The 27126-nt window shown below is 42.5% G+C and overlaps 1 protein-coding gene across 11 annotated transcripts in view; it reads right to left on the reverse strand.

Moving 5' to 3' along the window:
• The window catches only part of limch1b (LIM and calponin homology domains 1b), a 100969-nt gene that overhangs the window by 8067 nt on the left and 65776 nt on the right, over positions 1-27126 (reverse strand). For 3 of the 11 annotated variants that reach the window (XM_067456742.1, XM_067456739.1, XM_067456745.1), the window contains 14 exons: positions 23680-23715; positions 23008-23131; positions 22780-22934; positions 12731-13154; positions 10783-11001; positions 10537-10621; positions 10375-10448; positions 10177-10255; positions 9712-9734; positions 5410-5523; positions 2471-2563; positions 2225-2323; positions 2068-2150; positions 1109-1197 (listed from right to left, as the gene is read on the reverse strand). In XM_067456742.1, the coding sequence (XP_067312843.1) occupies positions 1109-1197; positions 2068-2150; positions 2225-2323; positions 2471-2563; positions 5410-5523; positions 9712-9734; positions 10177-10255; positions 10375-10448; positions 10537-10621; positions 10783-11001; positions 12731-13154; positions 22780-22934; positions 23008-23131; positions 23680-23715 (1697 nt within the window). The remainder of the gene's footprint in view (positions 1-1108; positions 1198-2067; positions 2151-2224; positions 2324-2470; positions 2564-5409; positions 5524-9711; positions 9735-10176; positions 10256-10374; positions 10449-10536; positions 10622-10782; positions 11002-12730; positions 13155-22779; positions 22935-23007; positions 23132-23679; positions 23716-27126) is intronic. The other 8 variants (XR_010908299.1, XR_010908298.1, XM_067456744.1 and 5 more) reach the window with 5 other exon arrangements.

The raw sequence follows: 27126 nt of genomic DNA on the forward strand, positions 1-27126 counted from the left end.
AAAAACTCTTTAAAACTCAATTGAAGGCATCTAGTGGGAGAAATCAAGGAAATCTTGTGCAGTATCACGGTGTCACCACTAGATGCCAGTATAGACCTATACATCAACACACACTATATTGCCGTAAGTGTTGTGACGCCTGCCTTTACGCACATGAGCTTAATGCCATTGTTAACCCGTGGGGTTTAATCTGGAGTCGGCCCACCCTCTCTCACAGCTCCAGCTCTTCTGGGAAGGCTTTCCTCAAGGTTTAGGAGTGTGTTTATGGGGATTTTTGCCCATTCTTCTAGAAGCTCATTTGTGAGGTCGGGCACTGATGTTGGACGAGAAGGCCTGGCTCTCAGTCTCCGCTCTAATTCATCCCAAAGCTGTTCTATCGGGTTGAGCTCAGGACTCTGTGCAGGCCAGTCCAGTTCCTCCACACCAAACTCCTCATCCATGTCTTTATAGAGCGACGCTTTGTGCACTAAAGGTGTTCTAGGTGTTGCTCTGCAGAAAGTTGGAGACTTCTGCGCACTGTGACCCTCAGCATGCGCTTACCCCGCTCTGGGATTTAACACTTCGTGGCTGAGTTGCTGTTGTTCCCAATGGCTTCCACTTTGTTCTAATCCCACTAACAGTTGAGCGTGGAATATTTAGTAGTGAGGAAATGTCAGGAATGGCCTTATTGCACAGGTGTCAGCCTATCACGGCCCCACGCTTGAGTTCACTGAGCTCCTGAGAGCGACCCGTTCTTTCACTAATGTGTGTAGAAGCGTCTGCAGGCCGAGAGCTGGAGTTATACACCTGTGGCCATGAAGAGACTGAACACCTGAACTCAGGGATCTGGAGAAGGGCGGCCCAATACTGCTGGCAGTTTAGTGTGCATGCAGGACTGTGCATTGCATTTGTAGATGTTTAGATATTATAAATGACTGCTGTACCCCAATCGATCATTTATTTTAAATATATCAATGCGTATTCAATACTGATTGCCTTATTATAAAACCTAGTTAGTTGTCTATCTAGACAGCATCTGAAGTCACTAAGAACGGTTAAAGATATAAAAGAAAGGAAATTGTGTCCTCATTGGGCTTTTCTGAACTGGTCCTCCGTGGACGAGACTCACCCTGATTGGACTGCAGAGCCGGCTTGTCTTGATTCTGCTCACCTCGTCCTCTCTGACCCGGCGACACACAGCCTTGCAGAGGAGAACTGCTGTATAAAAGAAACATACAGCAAACGAGATGGTTAGTTATAATCTTAACATTTTTTTAAAAGGTTAAATAGTTCACTCAAAAAGTACCCACATTCGCGTCAGTCCAAACCCATATGCCGTTACTTCTCCATGCAACACAAAATCTTCCTGTAGCTCTTTTCCATCAAATAACAGCAGTGTGTGGTGATCAGTGATGCCAGTAACACGTCTGAATACTTTCTTACAGTAACGAGTAATCTAACGCGTTACTATTTCCAAACCAGTAATCAGATTAAAGTCATTTATCATTAGTCACTGTGAGCTTCTATTTTAGTCTTTTTCCTATAGTAAAAAATACAAAAATATGTATTTTTGCTTTCTTCTTGCATCTCAGGGAGAGTATTATTTCAGAAAATATTTTTTAATTTCAATTTAAAATGTCAGGAGATGCATTGTTGGCGTTACTGATAAATGCACTTCCAGTAAAGTGAGTGTTGGCAATAACGGTCGTCATTTCTGTGTTGAGGCGGCGGCGGTGTTGTCGGAAACTGATAAATGTAACTAATAAAGTAACTAGTAATCTTACTTAGTTACTTTTAAAATCACGTAATCTGTAAAGTAACTAAATTACTTTTTAATGGAGTGATCAGTAATCCGATTACTTTTTCAAAGTAACTGTGGCGACACTGGTGGTGAGGATGTGTCAGGAACATCACCTGAGCATCTCATGACCCGACAGACGTGCTCACCGTGAGCTGTCCTTCAAGGGAAAAGAGCCGGATCTCTATTAGTGCTCCACAGAAAGAAGAAACAGCTTAAAGGTGTGGAATGACAAACATTTCTGGGTGAACTTTTCCATCTAGGTCATTGCTGGAGATGTTGTCCCAGACCTTACTGTCATCTGTAAACTCTGTGTGTGTGTCTGGGCTGCTTCACGGACGCCATTTTCCCTTTGCCTGCCGTTCTCAGAGCTCTGATGGAGGGAGAAACACAGTCAGTGTCATCTACACCCACATTAAGCTCTTCTTTAACGTCCCTCAGTCTCACCGGCTGGTTCTCCACGGGCTGGGACGGTAAAGTGCTGAGGGTTTTGGGCGGTGAGTGAGGGGTCAGAGGGGTCACGGTCTCTTCCAGAATCTTCCTCTCCTGTATCAACCCAAACAAAGACTTCTGAGCACATAAGCAGCGGAGCCGTACACTTCATGTTTTAGTGGTGTGATGATATGTAAAGTATCTTACAGTAGTTGACCATGCATTCACACAGTTAGAAGCCAGTAAAGAGAGAAACTTCACCTCCTCATGGTACCGCCTCTCCTCCTCTTCCACTTCCTTCTGCGCCTGCTCCCATTCCTGCTTCAACTTCGCCTGTTCACGCCGATATTTCTCCTGTGATCACACACATGCGTGTCATATTAATGCTGTGTATAAGTACAGCATCAGATCTACAAATACCCCTAGGAGAGCCTCTAACACTTCAGCCGGCTCAGCCGTGTCTTCTGATTATGAAGCTCTTTTACTTCGGTATTCAGTAAACAAGGCAAAGTGCTGGGGATTGGGGAAATACATCTTTTAGGCAAGCTAGGCAGCCCACAGATAATATTTTAAAGGCACAATCAATTCCATGTCTTTGATTTTTTATTTTATTTTGTTAGAAAAGATGGACAAGACACTAAAATTGACACCCAAAAACAATTGATATCTTAAAAACATTCTAAGCAGTGATTATCTGTGTGATTGTGCGTTTAAATAACTTGACATCTGCAGTGAAAAGCTATTTGTTATCAAACAAGCAACACACACACACACACACACACACACACACACACACACACACACAAACTCACACACACACACACACACACACACACACACACACACACACACACACACACACACACACACACACACACACACACACACACACACACAGACACGCACACGCACACGCAGACACACGCAGACAAAAACACGCACACACACAGACACACACAAACACGCACACACACACGTACAGACACACGCACAGACACACACATGCACACGCACACACACACACACACACACAGACATGCACACACACACACACACACACACACACACACACAGGTGCCTTTCTCTGAAGCAGCTTCTCATGCTGGGTTTGAGTTATGCTTCATGTGTTGCTGCTTATGATCAGTGTTGTTAAATGAAAAAAAAACATTTCATAAGAATCTTAGTTGCTCAGTTGTGGAAATCTATTCAAAACTAATTCATAATGAGCTTCTTAGTCTTACAATCCAAAGGCATTTCAACACTTCAGTCACTTTCTAAATGCCAGTTCTGTCATCAGTCACTCCTTCGTGTCCTTCTAAACCTATTCGACTTTCTTTCTTCTGTAGGACATAAAAGAAGACACTTTGAGAAATGTCTGTGTTTTCCGTGTTAATTTATAGCTAAGGCGGTCCAATGTTGTTTGTCTTCCACAGAAGGCAGAAACAAAAAAAAAGGTTTAGAAAGATGAAAGTGAGTAAATGACAGGATTTTCATTTTTGGGTGAACTGTCCCTAAGTGTCCAAATACTTTCAAGGTCGCTGAACATTGACGTTGATCAGCTTTAGTCTAGATGTGCAGGGTTGATAAACAGGTAACATAGTGTGTGATAACTGCTAAAACATGCATCTTCTCTTCTTATCAATCGGTTTGTATTAAAGTGCTACTGGGAATCAAGATAAAGTAATGAATTACATTCCAGTACACTAGATTACCTGTTATAGAGCAGTTCTTCTGATAACATTTCTATAAATAAATAGACACAATAGTCTATTTTTATAGGAAGTGGAGAAGGAAACTCAAGCATGCAACTTAAAGGGGGGGTGAAACACTCAGTTTCAGTCAATCTCATGTCAATCTTGAGTACCTATAGAGTAGTATTGCATCGTTCATATCTCCGAAAAGTCTTTAGTTTTATCATATTTATAAAATAAATATGGGCTGTACCGAGTCTTTCCGGAAAAAACCGAGCGCCTGGAGGCGTATCGTGTGGGCGGAGCTAAAGAATGACAAGCGCGCAAAGCGGTGACGTCCTCAAGCGTGGAGAAACCCATCGCTATGTCAGCTAATACGGATAAAGATCCACAATCAAATCTGAGGGAGAAATAAATTGAACAGGAGAAGCAGCAGCAGCAGGACGTCCGTCTCTGTGGTATGGACTGTATTTAATGGCCTCTCCACATTTGTGTGTGTTTACTCGCAGTGTATGAGGACATGATTCGGTTTATGGACTATTGTATGCGACTAGACCTTAGAAGTAGCAAGCAAAACGGTTTTGCACGTCAGAATACTGTAACGTTGTACAGAGAACAACAATGGAGTCCGTTAGCGCATTTGAATGACGAAGCACGCGATCGTGTCGTTTACTGATGTTTACTCATGCGTCCGTAGCCGACAGCACAGACATTTGAAGCAGTTTAAGTTAACTCACCGGCTGCTTCCAAAGCAGGACCTTTATCGCTGGGACCGCTCCGTCAAAAACACACTTCTTTGGTCTGATTTGGTGAAGTTCTGTGACAGCAGTGGCGTGTAAATCCATTTTGAGACGGAACTGAAACGATGTTGTCAAGCTTCCCGTCATTTCTGCGTTCAAATCGGTTCAAATGCAGCGCTGCCTTCCCGGAATGCTGTGCTGAAGCGTTGAAGTCGCTCGACGTCACCCATAGGAATAAAGTGGAGCGCGGCGCCACATAAGTGTTCACGGACGACTGGATCTGCATCTGAGAGACTGTTTACGGCGTGCGTTTCCTCTCTCGCTCTAGTCACGCGCGCGCGCACCCTACCGGGAGAAGAGCCTGTACGGCCCATACAAGGACCTTCCGCTCTTTTTAACGTCAAGTAGACCCATACTCGAAAAAAACTCTCCGAAACTTGTGAGAAACCGGAAGGAGTATTTTTGACACAGAAATACTCCATCAAACGCCCAACATTAGTTTTTGAAACTTTGTCTATGTTTAGGATGGGAATCCAAGTCTTTAACAGTGTAAAAAGCTCAGTATGCATGAAACAGCATTTCACCGCCCCTTTAAAGGGATATTTCAGCAAAAAAATATATTTGTTTAAAAAAGTGAATTATTTCTTATATGCTTAAGCGACTTAAGCATGGAGTGCCTGGTTAGTTGCCGGTCTGGTGGATGTATGGAGCTGAAGCATGCTCAGGTGGCTGGACTCAAGCGGGGCTCTGCTTCCTCAAGCCGCTGTACCTGAAGCATGCGTTCCTGCTCTCGCTGCCACCTCTCCTGACGCTTGCGCTCTTCCTCAGGGTTCCAAGAAAAGTGTTCACCCCGCTTCACCAGATTCAGCACTGCGGGAGGGACCTAACCGTACCGTCCGCAATTATATGCACATGTGCCGCACATGGACGCGTCACACAACACCAAAAACAGTGAGCAAGAGAAAGCTGGTCTATTTCCCCTGAGACTACCTGCTCTACTGGAGCTGACCAATGTGAAAAGACAAAAATGTGGGCATTCTGTTGCTTTCCCATCTGGTAAAGAATATTCAACAAATGAACACTTTTCCAAGTGGCGGTTCCAGAAAGATTCTCTCATCGATTTTTCTGTAAAAAATGTAAGTGCTGCTTATCTGCTTATCAACAAGTCGCGTTGCCTGGGGTAGCTATGCAGTTGCTAAAGTGTTCTGGGTGGTTGTTTACTATTTAAAATAGTTAAATTTTAATACATTATGAAGGAAGGATGTAATTGGATTATTTTTGACAATTATGTATTCCTAATGTAATTTACACCAAAGGAGATGGTGTGTCGAGATGCCAAAACTAGGGTTCACCCTTAGGAGCACCGAACACCTCCGACATATTCAGAAAAGGCCAATGGAACTGGCCGGTGGAATTTGCATGCCTGACCATGCCCTCGGCATGAAACTGAGGGTTTCACTGGCAACCAAGATGTTCCCTTTTTATCGGTCACTTTCGACATTGTGTTGAAATTCTGATACTACTCTTATAAATAAAGGTTCTTAAATGGTTCTTTGGCAGGGTGTATGGTTCCATGAGGAACCTTTGATATCTAAAGAATTCTTTACACTATACAATGGTTAGAAAAAAATGGTTCTTTAAAGAACCTTTCACAAAATGATTCTTTGGGGAACCAAAGATGATTCTTCTATGGCATCACTGTGAAACCTCATTTTTGGTTCTTCCTGGCACCTTTATTTTTAAAGGTGTAGGAGTCCCCATACTAAACTCTACAACTACAGAACTGGAGATCAGGCAGGGCAGATGTAGGCCGAAAGGAAGTGCAGCTACGCTAACTTGTAGCCTTCCAGTGCCCAGGGTAAATTACCTCTCGTCTCCCCATCTCAAGGGGACCAACCCACCTTGGAAGAGGTTATTGGATCTGTAGGGCCTCTTCTGATTTTTCAAAAGGAGTAAAATAGTATTTTACAGTCGAGTATACCTGGTTGTCAATTTTAGGAAGTGTTTTCCTTCTCTAATGACAAAGGAACACTACAGAGACCACATCCCACCCAAAAGGGGAGGTTAGTATGTGGAAATTACATCCTAAGGACTCACCAGTGAGAAGTACTGCATAGGGAAAAAAAGCCTGTGGAGGGCAAAAAAAGACCTGACAAGTGGAAGACCACTGGTGATGGAACTAGCTTTGACCAGGAAACTAGAAACTGAACAGTAGATGCATACATTGAATGGGGTCACCACTACATATGGAGCACTAGACAAGATTACAGGGGCTCACTTGAAAATGGTCATACCACACGTAATGGGCCCGGTAGTGAGTTCTTCTGCCGAACTCATCTACAGCAAGAGTACATTTACAATTAATCATTTAGCAGACGCTTTTATCCAAAACAAACAAGGCCAAAAACCTGTAAGAAGTCTCAGCTAATTAAGTACTTTACAAAAACTTTTTATTTTTATTTTTTTTAACAAGAGTACTTGTTAAATGATGGAGAAAGGTAGCCCAGGGTTCACCTTTCAGGCAAACTCTAACTGGAACTAAAAAGCACACATCATCATCTCAGGGGAAAGGAGCTAATGAAAGAACAACATCCAACCGGTTTGTCCGGGTTTTAGGTAGGGCTGGTAGGGCTCTCATCAGGAGGGATCACTAGCAAGTTCACCACTCCTGAAGGGAGTAGTGGAAACTTTGGGCGCATATCCAGGCCGGGATCTCAGGACCAGGCCCAGAGTCTGCCGGCCCAAATTCAAGACAGGGTTCACTTAGGGACACTTGAATTTCAACTTTATTACTGATTTGCCCACATTGACACTATATGATAAGTTAATGAGCAAATAGTCATTTTCTCGAGCTGCTGTACAGAATCAAATTCTGTTGCATTATTTTCCTGTTAAAACTGTGAAGCTGCTTTGAAACAACTGGACTTTTAAGAAGCGCTATATAAATAAAGGTGACTAACAGACAGGAATGAGGCAAGGTCTTAGAGGATTTAACCTCCGGGTCCAAAAGATCAGGTTCTGAAAGAACTGTCCTGAGAAATATGTGCTATCATGGCGATCTCCACGCAAGGAAAAGAGATGCTCTGCACTGGGGAGAGCTTGCTCTTTCCTCACTGACCCAAATTCCCAAATGGGCTAGGTGCTCAAGAATCACATCCTTGTGTTCGCAAACAAACTCTCACAAGTTAGATCATATTAGCCAGTTGTTGAAAAAAAATTGAGTATGCAAATGCCCACCTCTTAAGTGAGGCAAGGGCAGCCTCTGCGACTTTCGTGAAGATGCAAGAAGAAAGGGACATACTGTTAGGGAGGACCTTGTACTGGTATGCCTGTCCCACAAAGGTGAACCATAGAAAAGGTCTGTGCAGTGGAAGGATCAAGACAAACCTACGTATCCTTCAGGTCTATCGCCACAAGCCAATCTTGATGTCTGATACATGAGCATGTGTCTGAGCATAAGCATCTTGAACGGAAGCTTGTGTAAAGCCCAGTTCAGTACTCGGAGATATAAGATTGGCCTCAAGCCACCATCCTTCCTCAGTATGATGGAGTAAGGACTGTAAACCTCCTTCTTTAACTTGGCCAGAGGGTCAGTCTCTATCTCTATGGTGAATGCTCATCACATTTAAGGTTCTGATGTGAACAATGTATGGCCATTGTAATGACGAGAGTCATTAACATGGCGTTGACCCAGGGAAAGAGGAAACTGCTCTTTTTTGATTGTGTAAAACTCACTCCACCCTCCGACGGGAGTGAGGCTTGCCCACAATCCTGGGGCAAACATACCTGCAGCCTCTTTTTCACTGGGTCACCGATCTCAGGGCCGCTTCGAACACTTGCAAGGGACCTTGGTGGTTTGCTGATGGGGAGGCAGCTTCACCTGCTTGCGAGAAGGGGTCTTGCAGCCGGTCCAAGCCGAGGCCAGCAGCATTGTAAGCCCTCGCCTCCAGAGATAAGGTAAACTTACAAGCTTTGGACGGGAGCCTCAGACGATTCCTCCAAGTTGAGGTGTTTTGTGGCTGTAAATGCACCACAATCGCACACTCCACCTGGGGAACCTCTGAGTACCCCCACGCCGCCCCACCATCAAGGTTAGTGAGGGCAGAGGAACTAGCGAAGTGTGTTCTGTCAGAAAAAGATGCCTTCCACGACTTTGTGATTCTCTCAAGCAATTTCGGGAAGAATGGAACCGGCATTGCACTCTGACCCCAGAAGCCAATTATCCAACTATGAGTATTTAGGGCAGGGCAGAGGAACAACTCAAACCCATTGCTCACAGCAGTCAGCTCAGTGTCAGACTGAGCTATCGCACCAAAAGGTAACACTCCCACTCGCGTGCCATCATCCCTACAAAGACCCAAATGATAAAGTAAGCTCGCCCATGGACAAGCCACATAACTCATCCAGAAATTCTCTGCCATTGTAGCCCTCAGATCACCCTCAGCACTCGCCACCTAGGCCGCCTCATACCCAGAGGTAGAAGCACCAGGACAGGAAGCAGTTGATGAGACTCGAGGCATCTTGAAGAAGAACATGAGTCGTGACCGCAACGCTCCAATGGCCATGAATTTGCTCTGTGTTATTAATATTGCCTCTTTCAGATTGCCACTGCTAGAGTCTGCATTTAGACACAAAGTTGAAAGTGACCAACAGAAAGAAAACAAATGCTTGTCTGTCTGTTTGTCTAAACTAAAGCTGTTCTTGTTTCCATGGTAACCGCGACTCTGAATGGTGGATCTCATTTCCGAATTATGGCTGGTGTAGTATTTCACTGGTGGTTAGACAAGTAAGCAATTGTTTCAAAACTACTTGTGGCTTCTAGTGAAGCACATACTGCCAAATAACTACATTTAAATTTTTCAGTTCTGGATTCCTACTGTTATGTTTTATACTATTTAATTTTGAGCATCAAAATGACCATTTTAGGAAGATTTGTGTTGTACAAACATTTTAATATGTGTAGTGAAAAAGTATAAAATAATACCAGATGAGAAACAGCCAGAAAGCAAAATTCAGAAGCTTCAGGGATGAGGAGGAGAGAAAGATGAACAGATTTAATTTATTTACTTACATTTCCAGCCTTTTCAGTCATATCTGGAAAATACAATAAATGGAAGAGTCACCAAACAATGAAGCAATTCAGACTACAGAAATAAAATCAATCGCATATACAACTGTGCCTCTACCTTCAAAGGAAGTTTGCACACAATTACAGATGAACGTTCAAGGCAAGTTTATCTGCTCATTCAGATATTGATAGAAAATAACATTTTCAAGTCTCTCAGAGGGTGTGTGACACAACATAGTCATGCTCATGAACCGCAGCCAATGGGAGACTCCATGAGACGGACTCTAGTGTAGAGCCGTTTACCTGATGGGTCGAAGAAAATGCTGCACAATTTGGGGTTATTCGACAATGATGATAACTGAACACTGATGTCCAGCTCTAAACAATGACCCAAAGATGCGAAGAAATTAGCTGTATCTAATGGAGAAGATAAACACCTGAGGCTAACGCTGGTTAGTCTTCACTCACCTGGTTTGGTTTTGTTTGATTCTGCGTCGGATGCTTCTGATGGATTCTGTGGGGTCTCAGCTGCTAGTTTAGCATTCAACTACATCCAGAGATCGAGGTCAAATACATATAGCAAAGACATTTAATTCTCCTAATAATAATATTATCTATATGTAGTATTTGGCCAGTGTATTTGAATGAAAGCACATATAGACTAACCTGTGTGGAAGAGTTGTCCGTCTGAATGACGGTCTGTAGAGAGTCACTCATATACTCATTGCTCTGCTCTTGAACTGAGCAGAAATACAGAATTAACAAAGGAATATGAAGAAGAAGAAGTGGGTGAACTGGAATATTAATATCCCATAAGAGCTGGCCAACCTGTAACAGTCTCTTCTGGTTTCATCTCCAACACTTCTGGGGATTTAGAGACATGGCCGACCTGCGGGACTGTCCCTCTTTCAATCTGTACAGTATTACACACACAGATTGAAGCTGAGGAGAACACACTCAACTGTGTTACTCAAAGCAAACTCTGTTCTTTTGCCCTAAACACGACTATACAACACGCTAACTCATTTTTAATAATATTTGCCTACAGGGTGCAGATGGCAGTCGTGCCCTCACCTCTGTGGTTTCCGTGTCATTCTCACGGCACTGCGGTGTGTGTGTGGATGAGAGTGTGTGATCCACCGACCCATTGGACATGTCCGGATCTGTGCGCTCCGAGTGTGTCTGCTGGATGGGAGACGGGAGGAACTGCAGACGGTCTTCCTGCTCTCGGTTTCTTCCTCCCTTCACCTCATCATCCTCCCTTTCTCCATTCACTCGCACCACTTCATCCACCTGAGAGACACAGATACATTCTTCATCAGTATTGTTCTGCTCATATTCTTGCACATTTAAAAATCTTTCAAACATATTTACTTGAGAAGCAAAAGAGCAATTTAAAGTCACAAAAAAGTGTTTTAAGGAATATTGCAGTGTTTATTCTCAGTGATTTATGGTTGCTCATCATTATTGTGTTAATAATCTTGAGTCAAAATAACATCTCTTCTCTGATGATGAGGGCGGGGCCACCTGTCACTCACATGAGATCAGCCAATAGCAAACCACAGCCATCCAATCAAGTCCCCACAGACACAATCAAGCCCCGCCCACATTTTTTCTTGTTTGTGAAGCGATTCACTCGATATACTCGATATATATAATAGAGGAGAAAAGATCAGCGCAAATACACTTTCATGCCAACTTTAGGTTTACTAATGCTGCTTTATCTTGCTAAAGTATAATCTAATCATACACTTTCATGAAATACATTGTGGCTGATTGCATATAATGTATAATGTAACCCTGGTTTTATTTTATTAGATTTAGTCTTGATTTATGCAAAAAAGTACACAAATATATACCTAATATATTATAATATGCTCTAAAATGTAATACTGTATGTTATGCAATTTAGCTTTCCATTACAATATAGATTATTTTACAGATGTTACTAAAAAAAACAAAAACAAATCTACTGATTCATTTAAAAAAAAAATGCATTTAAAATACATGTGTAGGTAGCTTATCGCGATGAAATCCCTGTGCTTTACATATGTGTCAGGGTTTGTCAGTCAACAGCTCTGTGTTAATGACAATGTCAAACTGTGAACAGGTAGGAAATATGATCACTAGCTCAGTATATAAAAAGAGTTGATGTAAAGTCCCTACCATGACAAAAAAAGGTATGTGCGTGTTTCAGATAGGCTGATGTGCTCCGTGTGAGTGTTTTTGTCCTCGTATGGAGCACTTCACATAGAAAGAACCCATTCACAAACACACACACACACACCTAGGGAACACTAGCAGCCATTCAACACATGCCCACTTTAACTCACAACACTCATTCCAGCCAGCAGAGGGCAATATCTGCTATTGTTGAAGCATTCTGGAACACTCCACTTCTCTTAGGAGACAGACAGAGCACATTCCAACAGCTGTGAATTATCCCGGATATTGCAGCTCAGTGTGGGTGGTGTGGCAGAGCGCTTGGCTGCTGATGGAGTCAGTGTTATACTGCCCAGAGACTGCTCTGAAGACATAATGGAGCTCTTCATCGAAACTGTTAACATTTCTCTTAAATAAATAGACATAAATGAGGCTATCCTTGACATATCTGACATTTAAAACTGCAAATGTGATGTTAATAGCATAGCTCAGATCACTTGGTCTTGAGAGAATGATTGATTGAGTTCATATTGAAATGTCCGACTGCAAAATTGACAAATGTCCAATCTTTTCTGAAACTTTAAAGGAGACACGTGTTGCTGAGGTCTATTTCTTAGGCATAAAAATAAATAAACAAACAAAACAAAAAAATACAAATTCCTAAAAAATTGATATTGCTCAGAGACTGCTCTAATACAGCTCTGATGACAGAAGAGCTCAGATGCCCAGGCTCAACGATTGTGTGAGTTTTTTCCTTACATCCCAAAAATCTCTCTGTTTTCAGTCCTAAACTATATCGTATCACTTTTAAATAGTAAACTCTGCAAATGAGAAATGTTGATTCCAGGTCTGTCCGTACCTGAGCTGTTCTCATCCCCGCAGTGCTACTTCTGCTCGGTCTGTAAGGCTTTGGAGCCAGAGACGGTGGACCTGAAACAGACTCCGTGTCTCCAGGGTTCCTCTGCTCTGTGCTGTATCCCGTCACGCGTGCTTCGACGGTGGATGTGAACTTGGCAGCGGGGAGAGACTGCTGCCTCAGGTACTGCAGCGGGTTTGAGGAAGCACTGAAAGAGGAGGAGATGTCGTCTGAGGAGACGGTGAAAGAGGATTGACGAGTTGGGTCGGCCGACACGCTTCTCTCCAGCAGTTTGGGGAGTTTGAGGCGCTCGAGAACGGCCTCACTGATGGTGAAGCGAAGAGCATAACGCTGCAGCACAGAAGCTGCTTCCTCAGGTGTGCGGGCGTTCCGGTACGCTTCATGCAACTCCTGTTCACGACGCTCCCTGGAGGAGAAGGTGAAACGTGTCAGAAAGGATGATTGTATCGAAGATTGAGATCCATTAGCTTACTACAGATTCAATTTAATAAGCACACACAGCAACACTTCTGAGAGTAACCACACACAGCAACACTTCTGAGAGTAACCACACACACAGCAACACTTCTGAGAGTAACCACACACAGCAACACTTCTGAGAGTAACCACACACACAGCAACACTTCTGAGAGTAACCACACACACAGTAACACTTCTGAGAGTAACCACACACACAGTAACACTTCTGAGAGTAACCACACACACAGCAACACTTCTGAGAGTAACCACACACACAGTAACACTTCTGAGAGTAACCACACACACTAACCACACACACAGTAACACTTCTGAGAGTGACCACACACACAGTAACACTTCTGAGAGTAACCACACACACAGTAACACTTCTGAGAGTAACCACACACACAGTAACACTACTCAGAGTAACCACACACACAGTAACACTTCTGAGTGTAACCACACACACAGTAACACTTCTGAGAGTAACCACACACACACACAGTAACACTTCTGAGAGTAACCACACACACAGTAACACTTCTGAGAGTAACCACACACACAGTAACACTTCTGAGAGTAACCACACACACAGTAACACTTCTGAGAGTAACCCCACACACACAGTAACACTACTCAGAGTAACCACACACACAGTAACACTTCTGAGAGTAACCACACACACAGCAACACTTCTGAGAGTAACCACACACACAGCAACACTTCTGAGAGTGACCACACACACAGTAACACTTCTGAGAGTGACCACACACACAGTAACACTTCTGAGAGTAACCACACACACAGTAACACTTCTGAGAGTGACCACACACAGAGTAACACTTCTGAGAGTGACCACACACACAGTAACACTACTGAGAGTGACCACACACACAGTAACACTTCTGAGAGTAACCACACACACAGTAACACTTCTGAGAGTAACCACACACACAGTACCACTTCTGAGAGTGACCACACACACAGTAACACTTCTGAGAGTAACCACACACACAGTAACACTTCTGAGAGTGACCACACACAGAGTAACACTTCTGAGAGTGACCACACACACAGTAACACTTCTGAGAGTAACCACACACACAGTACCACTTCTGAGAGTGACCACACACAGAGTAACACTTCTGAGAGTGACCACACACACAGTAACACTTCTGAGAGTAACCACACACACAGTAACACTACTGAGAGTAACCACACACACAGTAACACTTCTGAGAGTGACCACACACACAGAAACACTACTGAGAGTAACCACACACACAGTAACACTTCTGAGAGTAACCACACACACAGTAACACTACTGAGAATAACCACACACACAGTAACACTACTCAGAGTAACCACACACACAGTAACACTTCTGAGATTAACCACACACACAGCAACACTTCTGAGAGTGACCACACACACAGTAACACTACTGAGAGTAACCACACACACAGTAACACTTCTGAGAGTAACCACACACACAGTAACACTACTGAGAGTGACCACACACACAGTAACACTACTGAGAGTAACCACACACACAGCAACACTACTGAGAGTAACCACACACACAGTAACACTTCTGAGTAACCACACACACAGTAACACTTCTGAGAGTAACCACACACACAGTAACACTACTCAGAGTAACCACACACACAGTAACACTTCTGAGATTAACCACACACACAGCAACACTTCTGAGAGTAACCACACACACAGCAACACTTCTGAGAGTGACCACACACACAGTAACACTTCTGAGAGTAACCACACACACAGTAACACTTCTGAGAGTAACCACACACACAGTAACACTTCTGAGAGTAACCACACACACAGTAACACTTCTAAAAGTGACCACACACACAGTAACACTTCTGAGAGTAACCACACACACAGTAACACTTCTGAGAGTAACCACACACACAGTAACACTTCTGAGAGTAACCACACACACAGCAACACTTCTGAGAGTAACCACACACACAGTAACACTACTGAAAGTAACCACACACACAGTAACACTTCTGAGAGTAACCACACACACAGCAACACTTCTGACAGTGACCACACACACAGTAACACTTCTGAGAGTGACCACACACACAGTAACACTTCTGAGAGTAACCACACACACAGTAACACTACTGAGAGTAACCACACACACAGTAACACTACTGAGAGTGACCACACACAGTAACACTACTGAGAGTGACCACACACACACACACAGTAACACTTCTGAGAGTAACCACACACACAGTAACACTTCTGAGAGTGACCACACACACACACACACACACACAGTAACACTTCTCAGAGTAACCACACACACAGTAACACTTCTGAGAGTAACCACACACACAGTAACACTACTGAGAGTGACCACACACAGTAACACTTCTCAGAGTAACCACACACACAGTAACACTACTGAGAGTGACCACACACACAGTAACACTACTGAGAGAAACCACACACACAGTAACACTTCTGAGAGTGACCACACACACACACACACACACACACACACACACACACACACACACACACACACACAGTAACACTTCTGAGAGTAACCACACACACAGTAACACTTCTGAGAGTAACCACACACACAGTAACACTACTGAGAGTAACCACACACACAGTAACACTACTGAGAGTAACCACACACACAGTAACACTTCTGAGAGTAACCACACACACAGTAACACTTCTGAGAGTAACCACACACACAGTAACACTACTGAGAGTAACCACACACACAGTAACACTACTGAGAGTAACCACACACACAGTAACACTACTGAGAGTAACCACACACACAGTAATACTACTGAGAGTAACCACACACACAGTAACACTACTGAGAGTAACCACACACACAGTAACACTTCTGAGAGTGACCACACACACAGTAACACTTCTGAGAGTAACCACAAACACAGTAACACTACTGAGAGTAACCACACACACACAGTAACACTACTGAGAGTAACCACACACACAGTAACACTTCTGAGAGTGACCACACACACAGTCACACTACTGAGAGTGACCACACACACAGCAACACTTCTGAGAGTAACCACACACACAGTAACACTTCTGAGAGTAACCACACACACAGTAACACTTCTGAGAGTAACCACACACACAGTAACACTTCTGAGAGTAACCACACACACAGTAACACTACTCAGAGTAACCACACACACAGTAACACTACTCAGAGTAACCACACACACAGTAACACTTCTGAGAGTAACCACACACACAGTAACACTTCTGAGAGTGACCACACACACAGTAACACTTCTGAGAGTAACCACACACACAGTAACACTACTGAGAGTAACCACGCACACAGTAACACCACTGAGAGTAACCACACACACAGTAACACTACTGAGAGTGACCACACACAGTAACACTTCTGAGAGTAACCACACACACAGTAACACTACTGAGAGTAACCACACACACAGTAACACTTCTGAGAGTGACCACACACACACACAAACAGTAACACTTCTGAGAGTAACCACTAACACAGTAACACTACTGAGAGTAACCACACACACAGTAACACTACTGAGAGTAACCACACACACAGTAACACTACTGAGAGTAACCACACACACAGTAACACTTCTGAGAGTGACCACACACACAGTAACACTACTGAGAGTAACCACACACACAGTAACACTTCTGAGAGTAACCACACACACAGTAACACTTCTGAGAGTAACCACACACACAGTAACACTACTGAGAGTAACCACACACACAGTAACACTACTGAGAGTAACCACACACACAGTAACACTTCTGAGAGTGACCACACACACAGTAACACTACTGAGAGTAACCACACACACAGTAACACTACTGAGAGTAACCACACACACAGTAACACTACTGAGAGTAACCACACACACAGTAACACTTCTGAGAGTGACCACACACACAGTAACACTACTGAGAGTGACCACACACACAGTAACACTTCTGAGAGTAACCACACACACAGTAACACTTCTGAGAGTAACCACACACACAGTAACACTTCTGAGAGTAACCACACACACAGTAACACTACTGAGAGTAACCACACACACAGTAACACTACTGAGAGTAACCACACACACAGTAACACTTCTGAGAGTGACCACATACACACAGTAACACTTCTGAGAGTAACCACGCACACAGTAACACTACTGAGAGTAACCACACACACAGTAACACTTCTGAGAGTAACCACACACACAGTAACACTTCTGAGAGTAACCACACACACAGTAACACTTCTGAGAGTAACCACACACACAGTAACACTACTGAGAGTAACCACACACACAGTAACACTTCTGAGAGTGACCACACACACAGTAACAATTCTGAGAGTAACCACACACACAGTAACACTACTGAGAGTAACCACGCACACAGTAACAATACTGAGAGTGACCACACACACAGTAACACTTCTGAGAGTGACCACACACACAGTAACACTACTGAGAGTACCACACACACAGTAACACTTCTGAGAGTGACCACACACACACACACAGTAACACTTCTCAGAGTAACCACACACACAGTAACACTTCTGAGAGTGACCACACACACAGTAACACTTCTGAGAGTAACCACACACACAGTAACACTTCTGAGAGTAGCCACACACACAGTAAAACTTCTGAGAGTAGCCACACACACAGTAACACTACTGAGAGTAACCACACACACAGTAACACTTCTGAGAGTAACCACACACACAGTAACACTTCTGAGAGTAACCACACACACACAGTAACACTTCTGACAGTAACCACACACACAGCAACACTTCTGAGAGTAACCACACACACAGTAACACTTCTGAGAGTAACCACACACACACAGTAACACTTCTGAGAGTAACCACACACACAGCAACACTTCTGAGAGTAACCACACACACAGTAACACTTCTGAGAGTGACCACACACACACACACAGTAACACTTCTGAGAGTAACCACACACACAGTAACACTACTGAGAGTAACCACACACACAGTAAAACTTCTGAGAGTGACCACACACACACACACAGTAACACTTCTGAGAGTAACCACACACACAGTAACACTTCTGAGAGTAACCACACACACAGTAACACTTCTGAGAGTAACCACACACACAGTAACACTACTGAGAGTAACCACACACACAGTAACACTTCTGAGAGTGACCACACACACACACACAGTAACACTTCTGAGAGTAACCACACACACAGTAACACTACTGAGAGTAACCACGCACACAGTAACACTACTGAGAGTAACCACACACACAGTAACACTTCTGAGAGTGACCACACACACAGTAACACTACTAAGAGTAACCACACACACAGTAACACTTCTGAGAGTGACCACACACACACACACACACAGTAACACTTCTCAGAGTAACCACACACACAGTAACACTTCTGAGAGTAACCACACACACAGTAACACTACTGAGAGTGACCACACACAGTAACACTTCTGAGAGTAACCACACACACAGTAACACTTCTGAGAGTGACCACACACACAGTAACACTTCTGAGAGTGACCACACACACAGTAACACTTCTGAGAGTAACCACACACACAGTAACACTTCTAAAAGTAACCACACACACAGTAACACTACTGAGAGTAACCACACACACAGTAACACTTCTGAGAGTGACCACACACACACACACAGTAACACTTCTGAGAGTGACCACACACACAGTAACACTACTGAGAGTAACCACACACACAGTAACACTACTGAGAGTAACCACACACACAGTAACACTACTGAGAGTAACCACACACACAGTAACACTACTGAGAGTAACCACACACACAGTAACACTTCTAAAAGTAACCACACACACAGTAACACTACTGAGAGTAACCACACACACAGTAACACTTCTGAGAGTGACCACACACACACACACAGTAACACTTCTGAGAGTGACCACACACACACAGTAACACTACTGAGAGTAACCACACACACAGTAACACTTCTGAGAGTAACCACACACACAGTAACACTTCTGAGAGTAGCCACACACACAGTAACACTACTGAGAGTAACCACACACACAGTAACACTTCTAAGAGTAACCACACACACAGTAACACTTCTGAGAGTAACCACACACACACAGTAACACTTCTGACAGTAACCACACACACAGCAACACTTCTGAGAGTAACCACACACACAGTAACACTTCTGAGAGTAACCACACACACACAGTAACACTTCTGAGAGTAACCACACACACAGCAACACTTCTGAGAGTAACCACACACACAGTAACACTTCTGAGAGTGACCACACACACACACACAGTAACACTTCTGAGAGTAACCACACACACAGTAACACTACTGAGAGTAACCACACACACAGTAACACTTCTGAGAGTGACCACACACACACACACAGTAACACTTCTGAGAGTAACCACACACACAGTAACACTTCTGAGAGTAACCACACACACAGTAACACTTCTGAGAGTAACCACACACACAGTAACACTACTGAGAGTAACCACACACACAGTAACACTTCTGAGAGTGACCACACACACACACACAGTAACACTTCTGAGAGTAACCACACACACAGTAACACTACTGAGAGTAACCACGCACACAGTAACACTACTGAGAGTAACCACACACACAGTAACACTTCTGAGAGTGACCACACACACAGTAACACTACTGAGAGTAACCACACACACAGTAACACTTCTGAGAGTGACCACACACACAGTAACACTTCTCAGAGTAACCACACACACAGTAACACTTCTGAGAGTAACCACACACACAGTAACACTACTGAGAGTGACCACACACAGTAACACTTCTGAGAGTAACCACACACACAGTAACACTTCTGAGAGTGACCACACACACAGTAACACTTCTGAGAGTGACCACACACACAGTAACACTTCTGAGAGTAACCACACACACAGTAACACTTCTAAAAGTAACCACACACACAGTAACACTACTGAGAGTAACCACACACACAGTAACACTTCTGAGAGTGACCACACACACACACACACAGTAACACTTCTGAGAGTGACCACACACACAGTAACACTACTGAGAGTAACCACACACACAGTAACACTACTGAGAGTAACCACACATACAGTAACACTACTGAGAGTAACCACACACACAGAAACACTACTGAGAGTAACCACACACACAGTAACACTTCTAAAAGTAACCACACACACAGTAACACTACTGAGAGTAACCACACACACAGTAACACTTCTGAGAGTGACCACACACACACACACAGTAACACTTCTGAGAGTGACCACACACACAGTAACACTACTGAGAGTAACCACACACACAGTAACACTACTGAGAGTAACCACACACACAGTAACACTTCTGAGAGTAACCACACACACAGTAACACTACTGAGAGTAACCACGCACACAGTAACACTACTGAGAGTAACCACACACACAGTAACACTTCTGAGAGTGACCACACACACAGTAACACTACTGAGAGTAACCACACACACAGTAACACTTCTGAGAGTGACCACACACACACACACACACACAGTAACACTTCTCAGAGTAACCACACACACAGTAACACTTCTGAGAGTAACCACACACACAGTAAAACTACTGAGAGTGACCACACACAGTAACACTACTGAGAGTGACCACACACACAGTAACACTTCTGAGAGTAACCACACACACAGTAACACTTCTGAGAGTAACCACACACACAGTAAAACTTCTGAGAGTGACCACACACACAGTAACACTTCTGAGAGTGACCACACACACAGTAACACTTCTGAGAGTAACCACACACACAGTAACACTTCTAAAAGTAACCGCACACACAGTAACACTACTGAGAGTAACCACACACACAGTAACACTTCTGAGAGTGACCACACACACAGTAACACTTCTGAGAGTAACCACACACACAGTAACACTTCTGAGAGTAACCACACACACAGTAACACTTCTAAAAGTAACCACACACACAGTAACACTACTGAGAGTAACCACACACACAGTAACACTTCTGAGAGTAACCACACACACAGTAACACTTCTGAGAGTAACCACACACACAGTAACACTTCTGAGAGTAACCACACACACACAGTAACACTTCTGAGAGTAACCACACACACAGTAACACTTCTGAGAGTAACCACACACACACAGTAACACTTCTGAGAGTAACCACACACACAGTAACACTTCTGAGAGTAACCACACACACAGTAACACTTCTGAGAGTAACCACACACACACAGTAACACTTCTGAGAGTAACCACACACACAGTAACACTTCTGAGAGTAACCACACACACACAGTAAAACTTCTGAGAGTAACCACACACACAGTAACACTTCTGAGAGTAACCACACACACAGTAACACTTCTGAGAGTAACCACACACACAGTAACACTTCTGAGAGTGACCACACACACAGTAACACTTCTGAGAGTAACCACACACACAGTAACACTACTCAGAGTAACCACACACACAGTAACACTTCTGAGAGTAACCACACACACAGTAACACTTCTGAGAGTAACCACACACACAGTAACACTTCTGAGAGTAACCACACACACAGTAACACTACTGAGAGTAACCACACACACACAGTAACACTTCTGAGAGTGACCACACACACAGTAACACTTCTGAGAGTGACCACACACACAGTTACACTTCTGAGAGTGACCACACACACACAGTAACACTACTGAGAATAACCACACACACAGTAACACTTCTGAGAGTAACCACACACACAGTAACACTTCTGAGAGTGACCACACACACACAGTAACACTACTGAGAATAACCACACACACAGTAACACTTCTGAGAGTAACCACACACACAGTAACACTTCTGAGAGTGACCACACACAGTAACACTTCTGAGAGTAACCACACACACAGTAACACTTCTGAGAGTGACCACACACACAGTAACACTTCTGAGAGTAACCACACACACAGTAACACTTCTGAGAGTGACCACACACACAGTAACACTTCTGAGAGTGACCACACACACAGTAACACTTCTGAGAGTGACCACACACACACAGTAACACTACTGAGAATAACCACACACACAGTAACACTTCTGAGAGTAACCACACACACAGTAACACTTCTGAGAGTGACCACACACACAGTAACACTTCTGAGAGTAACCACACACACAGTAACACTTCTGAGAGTGACCACACACACAGTAACACTTCTGAGAGTAACCTCACACACACTTCTGACAGTCATACATGCTTGTCATGTTGTGCTCATGGCATATATTCAGTACTCCAGCTGAAATGCTTTTGCTTAAATTACCTGTAGTCCTCTGCAGTGTTGGACTCTAATACATGAGAACAAAAGTGGAAAGTGTAGATGGAAATGGCAGACATACTTCTCCTCCACTATTTCCCTGTACGTCTTGATGCTTTTCCTCCTCTGTGATCCTCCATCTTCACTCAACAGTCTCTCCACCATTTTCCTCTCCTCTTCTTTTTTGATCAGGTCCTGAGACACACTCCTTCTCCGGTTCTTCCATTTGGCCAAGTCCTGACACACAATCATACAAAAATCAGACACGGATACTGGATCTAACAGGACACTACTAACGGAACACACTTACGTCCTGCCAGTGGTCTTCCTCCTCTTTCAGCTTGTTGTACTGGTTGTGCATGAGCTCGTGTCGAACTTGACTATGGGGTGGCAACAAGTCTTCCTCACTTCTCATGTCAATCATGCTCACACTCCTGTTGCAGAGAGATTTGAGCTTATTGAATCACTCGTCATTTATGAAATTCAATCAGCTGGTAACTTTAAAAAAGAAAGTGCAATTATTAAGCAACCAGTTCAAAAGCAGGACCAGTGAGTCACAGAGAGCAATTATAATTAGGCAGGTTGTGCCGCCCATAAGCCATGCATCCGAAGAAAGAAGTGTGAGCATACGGTGAGAGACACTTTGAAACAACCACATTTATATTATCTTACAAATAGCACAAACATATTTTCAGCATGTAAGAAATACTACTTGGTTCTATTTCTTAAATGAATTTAGCATATTAAAGTATAACTTTATAACTCAGATGCAAGTGCTTTAGCAAACATAAGTATTAATTTGTGGATAAAAGGTTGACTTCATATTAGCATCCCACTCAACAAGCAATACAGCCACATTATAAAGTTCATCCATAGTGTTCCAACACAAAGTGCTGAATGCACAGCTCGGCACATGCAGACGTTAGGCTCGGTCAGTGGGAAAGGAGTGTGTTTCACAGCACAGTGTGTTAAAGAGACTTACTCAGGATCATCAAACACACTAGATGAACGGCTGAATCTACAGCAGCAGGACAAAAGAGCACAAAGACAGTGATTTATGAGGACACGGATGACCAATGGAAGCAAAAAAACTAAAAAAGGGACTGAAATCTGTCATTGCATGATGTACAATTTCTGTTACACAGAATATTGGATACGTATTGCTAACTCTATACAAGCAATTACACATTTTACATAAATAAATAAATAAAATGGAAACATTTGTAGAGATGTTACACACACACACACTTTGAGTAGCCGTTGGATAGTCACGCTGTCTGTGAACGTTTTAACCCTCTGGTGCTCTTCGGTTAATTTTGTCTGAAAACTTTTATATTTTTCACTTCATCAAAATGGTACAAAACCTGGTAAAGTTCAGCATTTTTAGTGTGAAAAAGCAACAAACAAAAAAAACTAAATTTCAAGATTTTCACAAAAATGGGTGGGGTGGGGGGTATCTATGGTGGTTTTCGGCTCTAGTGTGTTCGATATTCAATGCAAACAGCACATTAATACAGAACAGTGATTAAACCGACTGTACATTACAGGATTTTAATGCACACCTTACAGCCAATAGGAATACAATATTTAGACAGACCATGGTATAATTATAAATAATAACACATGTAACAAAGTTATTTTGCATTCTGTCACAGATTCAGTTCAGTTGGTGAATACTTTGAAAGATGGATCTACACTCATATTTAGGTTATTTCAGGACACTCATTTTCAATAGGAAACGTTAAAAAGATCAGTACAGATTTTACTTTAAAAAGTTTAGTACAGTGGCTATGCAGGGATTTGTCAGCTGGAGAGAAACATGTCTGTGGACTAATGATGAAAAAACCCAACTCAATGTTAAGCTCTTAGATTATTATGGAGGAATAACGATAAGGTGCCAGAGCATTTAACCTGTTAAGCTGATTTCTAAATTTTGAAAAAATCCTAAGAAATGTATACTCAGACTAAAACAAATACAGTTTGTGAATCCTTTGCACTAAAAGCATAATTATGGTCTCATTTGAAAGCAGACACCTGGCAGTTTACTGTAAAGTCAAAATGATAATATTTTTTATAATCAAAAAAGCTATAATAAGCTTCAAAGTTTTGTAAAGTTATTAGAAATTTATTTGTATGAAATATCTTTATGAAAATAAAATTGAAGTGGGCCTTGGAGAAATCTAGAAATGCACTACAGCTAAAGCCACAAGTCTGACCATGTTATATTTCAGATCTGAAGATGATCAGTCTAAAACTCTGAATTTTATTAAACGTTTTACAAGATCGTTTCATGTGATTTTATTTTGAGATATCTCTGAAATATCAACTGATGTTTATTGCCACATCTTCTCAGCTTTCATTCTCTATTTTGCCTCTATTGTTTAGAGGTGCAAACTGCCCCATTCAGTTTGTCTCCCCGGCACACATTCACACTTCTGCGGACTGGTTATGGCTCTAATTATTATTCTTTTGTCTGCATTATAATTACTAACGATTCTCTATTCAAACTGTTCTATTCAAACCTCATTTCTAAATCAAACCTCTCACTTTACCCTCACTGAGACTCTATTGAATGCATTTCGTCCAAATAAGCATTTCAGTAGTTTTACATTTAGAAAATATTCATAAAAATAAAGTATTTACTCAGTGGCAGGTGCATCTAGGGCAAGCTAGCATGTTAGCTTAGCACACCAGCAAAACAACAATTTATACGATTAAAATCATGTTTTATTCAAAACTTGCTTCATATCACTTTATAATTTATAAGTCGAGTGTTTTATATAACAATATGTGATCTCATGTAGCTTCGGGTCAAAAAATCTGACAGAAAATATACAATGCTAAAAGCTATGTGGAATAGCATTGCATTATAAATATCATCTATTATGAAACCACCCAACATGGCATAAAGAACACAGACCAACCATATATTGCCGCGATTGTGTGTTTATTGTCTTAAAACGTGTCTATCTGCATAAAATAGCCATCTGACGATCGCTAGAAAGCAGCTTTGGTCATGTCAGATACTTCCTGAATGTCACATGGTGTGTCTGTTCTTCATCTATGCATAGGGGAGTGAATTTTCAGTAGTACAGCTTTCCAGCGCCCTCCGGCTGCCAGAATGAATTGAAAACACAGCATATCACAGTATACTGCGCTCATAATCACACATCCGCGGATTTTGGATAAAGATTGAATAAATAATACTTCTCTGTATAGAAATTTGACTCAAACATGTGAGAATCTATCAATATTTCTCCACATCTGCACACATTTGAAGTAAAAGCCCTGAGGGAAGTTGTTTTGTCGAGTGTCTTCATGACGACCAAAGAGGAGTATTTTATGAATGGGAGCAAATGACGCGCATATTACAATCAAAAGGTAGCGACGCCCAAGATCATATTCATAACTCCTGGCACATATTAACACATTACGGTCATTATAAGACTTTGAGAATAAAACAGAGGTAACAAAATTAAACTTTAGTCTTAGATCTTTTTAATGATGTATAGTTTGTCAAGGTAATTACTTACATCTGATAGTAATTTTGAGCTAATTTAAGCAAAGAGAGTTTCAGCACGTCCTCGTGACGCTTATCAGGTTAATACACACGCGCTCTGCTAGTTTGCATCAGTCACCACACAATCCTCACACACGTTCAGCTGGCTTACATTCTGTGTGGATGCTGGCTAATAAAACACCCATTCATACACACAAGAGCATATAATAAAACAGTCTGGCTTTAGTTTCAGAGTTTATCTAACTAACCCCAATACCAATGGGAACGTCTAACCCATATTTCATAGCCTCATTAAATTCACCACTTACTGCACTTATCAAAACGTCAGAAAGAAGTGGAGAACATGAAAGAGAGAGAGTGAAAAGCGCTGGATGTGTGTCAGTGAAAGCACGGCCTGCGGTCTTACCACAAGAAACACACAGACACTGAAAACACAGGCCACCCAAAAAACAAACCAATTATAAAGCCTGAAGTATTCCTCATGAATGTAAATATGGCTCGTGGTGAATCCGTCCAGAAGAAGAGCCCAAAGGAAACACAGAGACTCACTGAGAACACAGCTATGGCTCCGGCTCTGGCAAGATAAGATACTTAAGTACACACACACACACACACACACACACACACACACACGGTTCAGACTGTGTTGAGCGGGTGATGAGTGAATCTGTAGTTGTGTATTACACAAACACACACACACACACACTCTCATAAACGTATATTTTATTCACAATAGAATATAGATAACATATTCAATGTTGAAAGGGAGATATTTTGAAATGTCATGCCAAATATTGGCTCAATTTGGATTTCATGAGAGCTACACATTCCTAAAAAAGTTGGGACAGGTAGCAATAAGAGGCCGGAAAAGTTAAATGTACATATAAGGATTAATTCAGGACCAATTAG

This window comes from Pseudorasbora parva, chromosome 11 (genome assembly GCF_024679245.1).
Source record: "Pseudorasbora parva isolate DD20220531a chromosome 11, ASM2467924v1, whole genome shotgun sequence".
Lineage (NCBI taxonomy): Eukaryota > Metazoa > Chordata > Actinopteri > Cypriniformes > Gobionidae > Pseudorasbora > Pseudorasbora parva.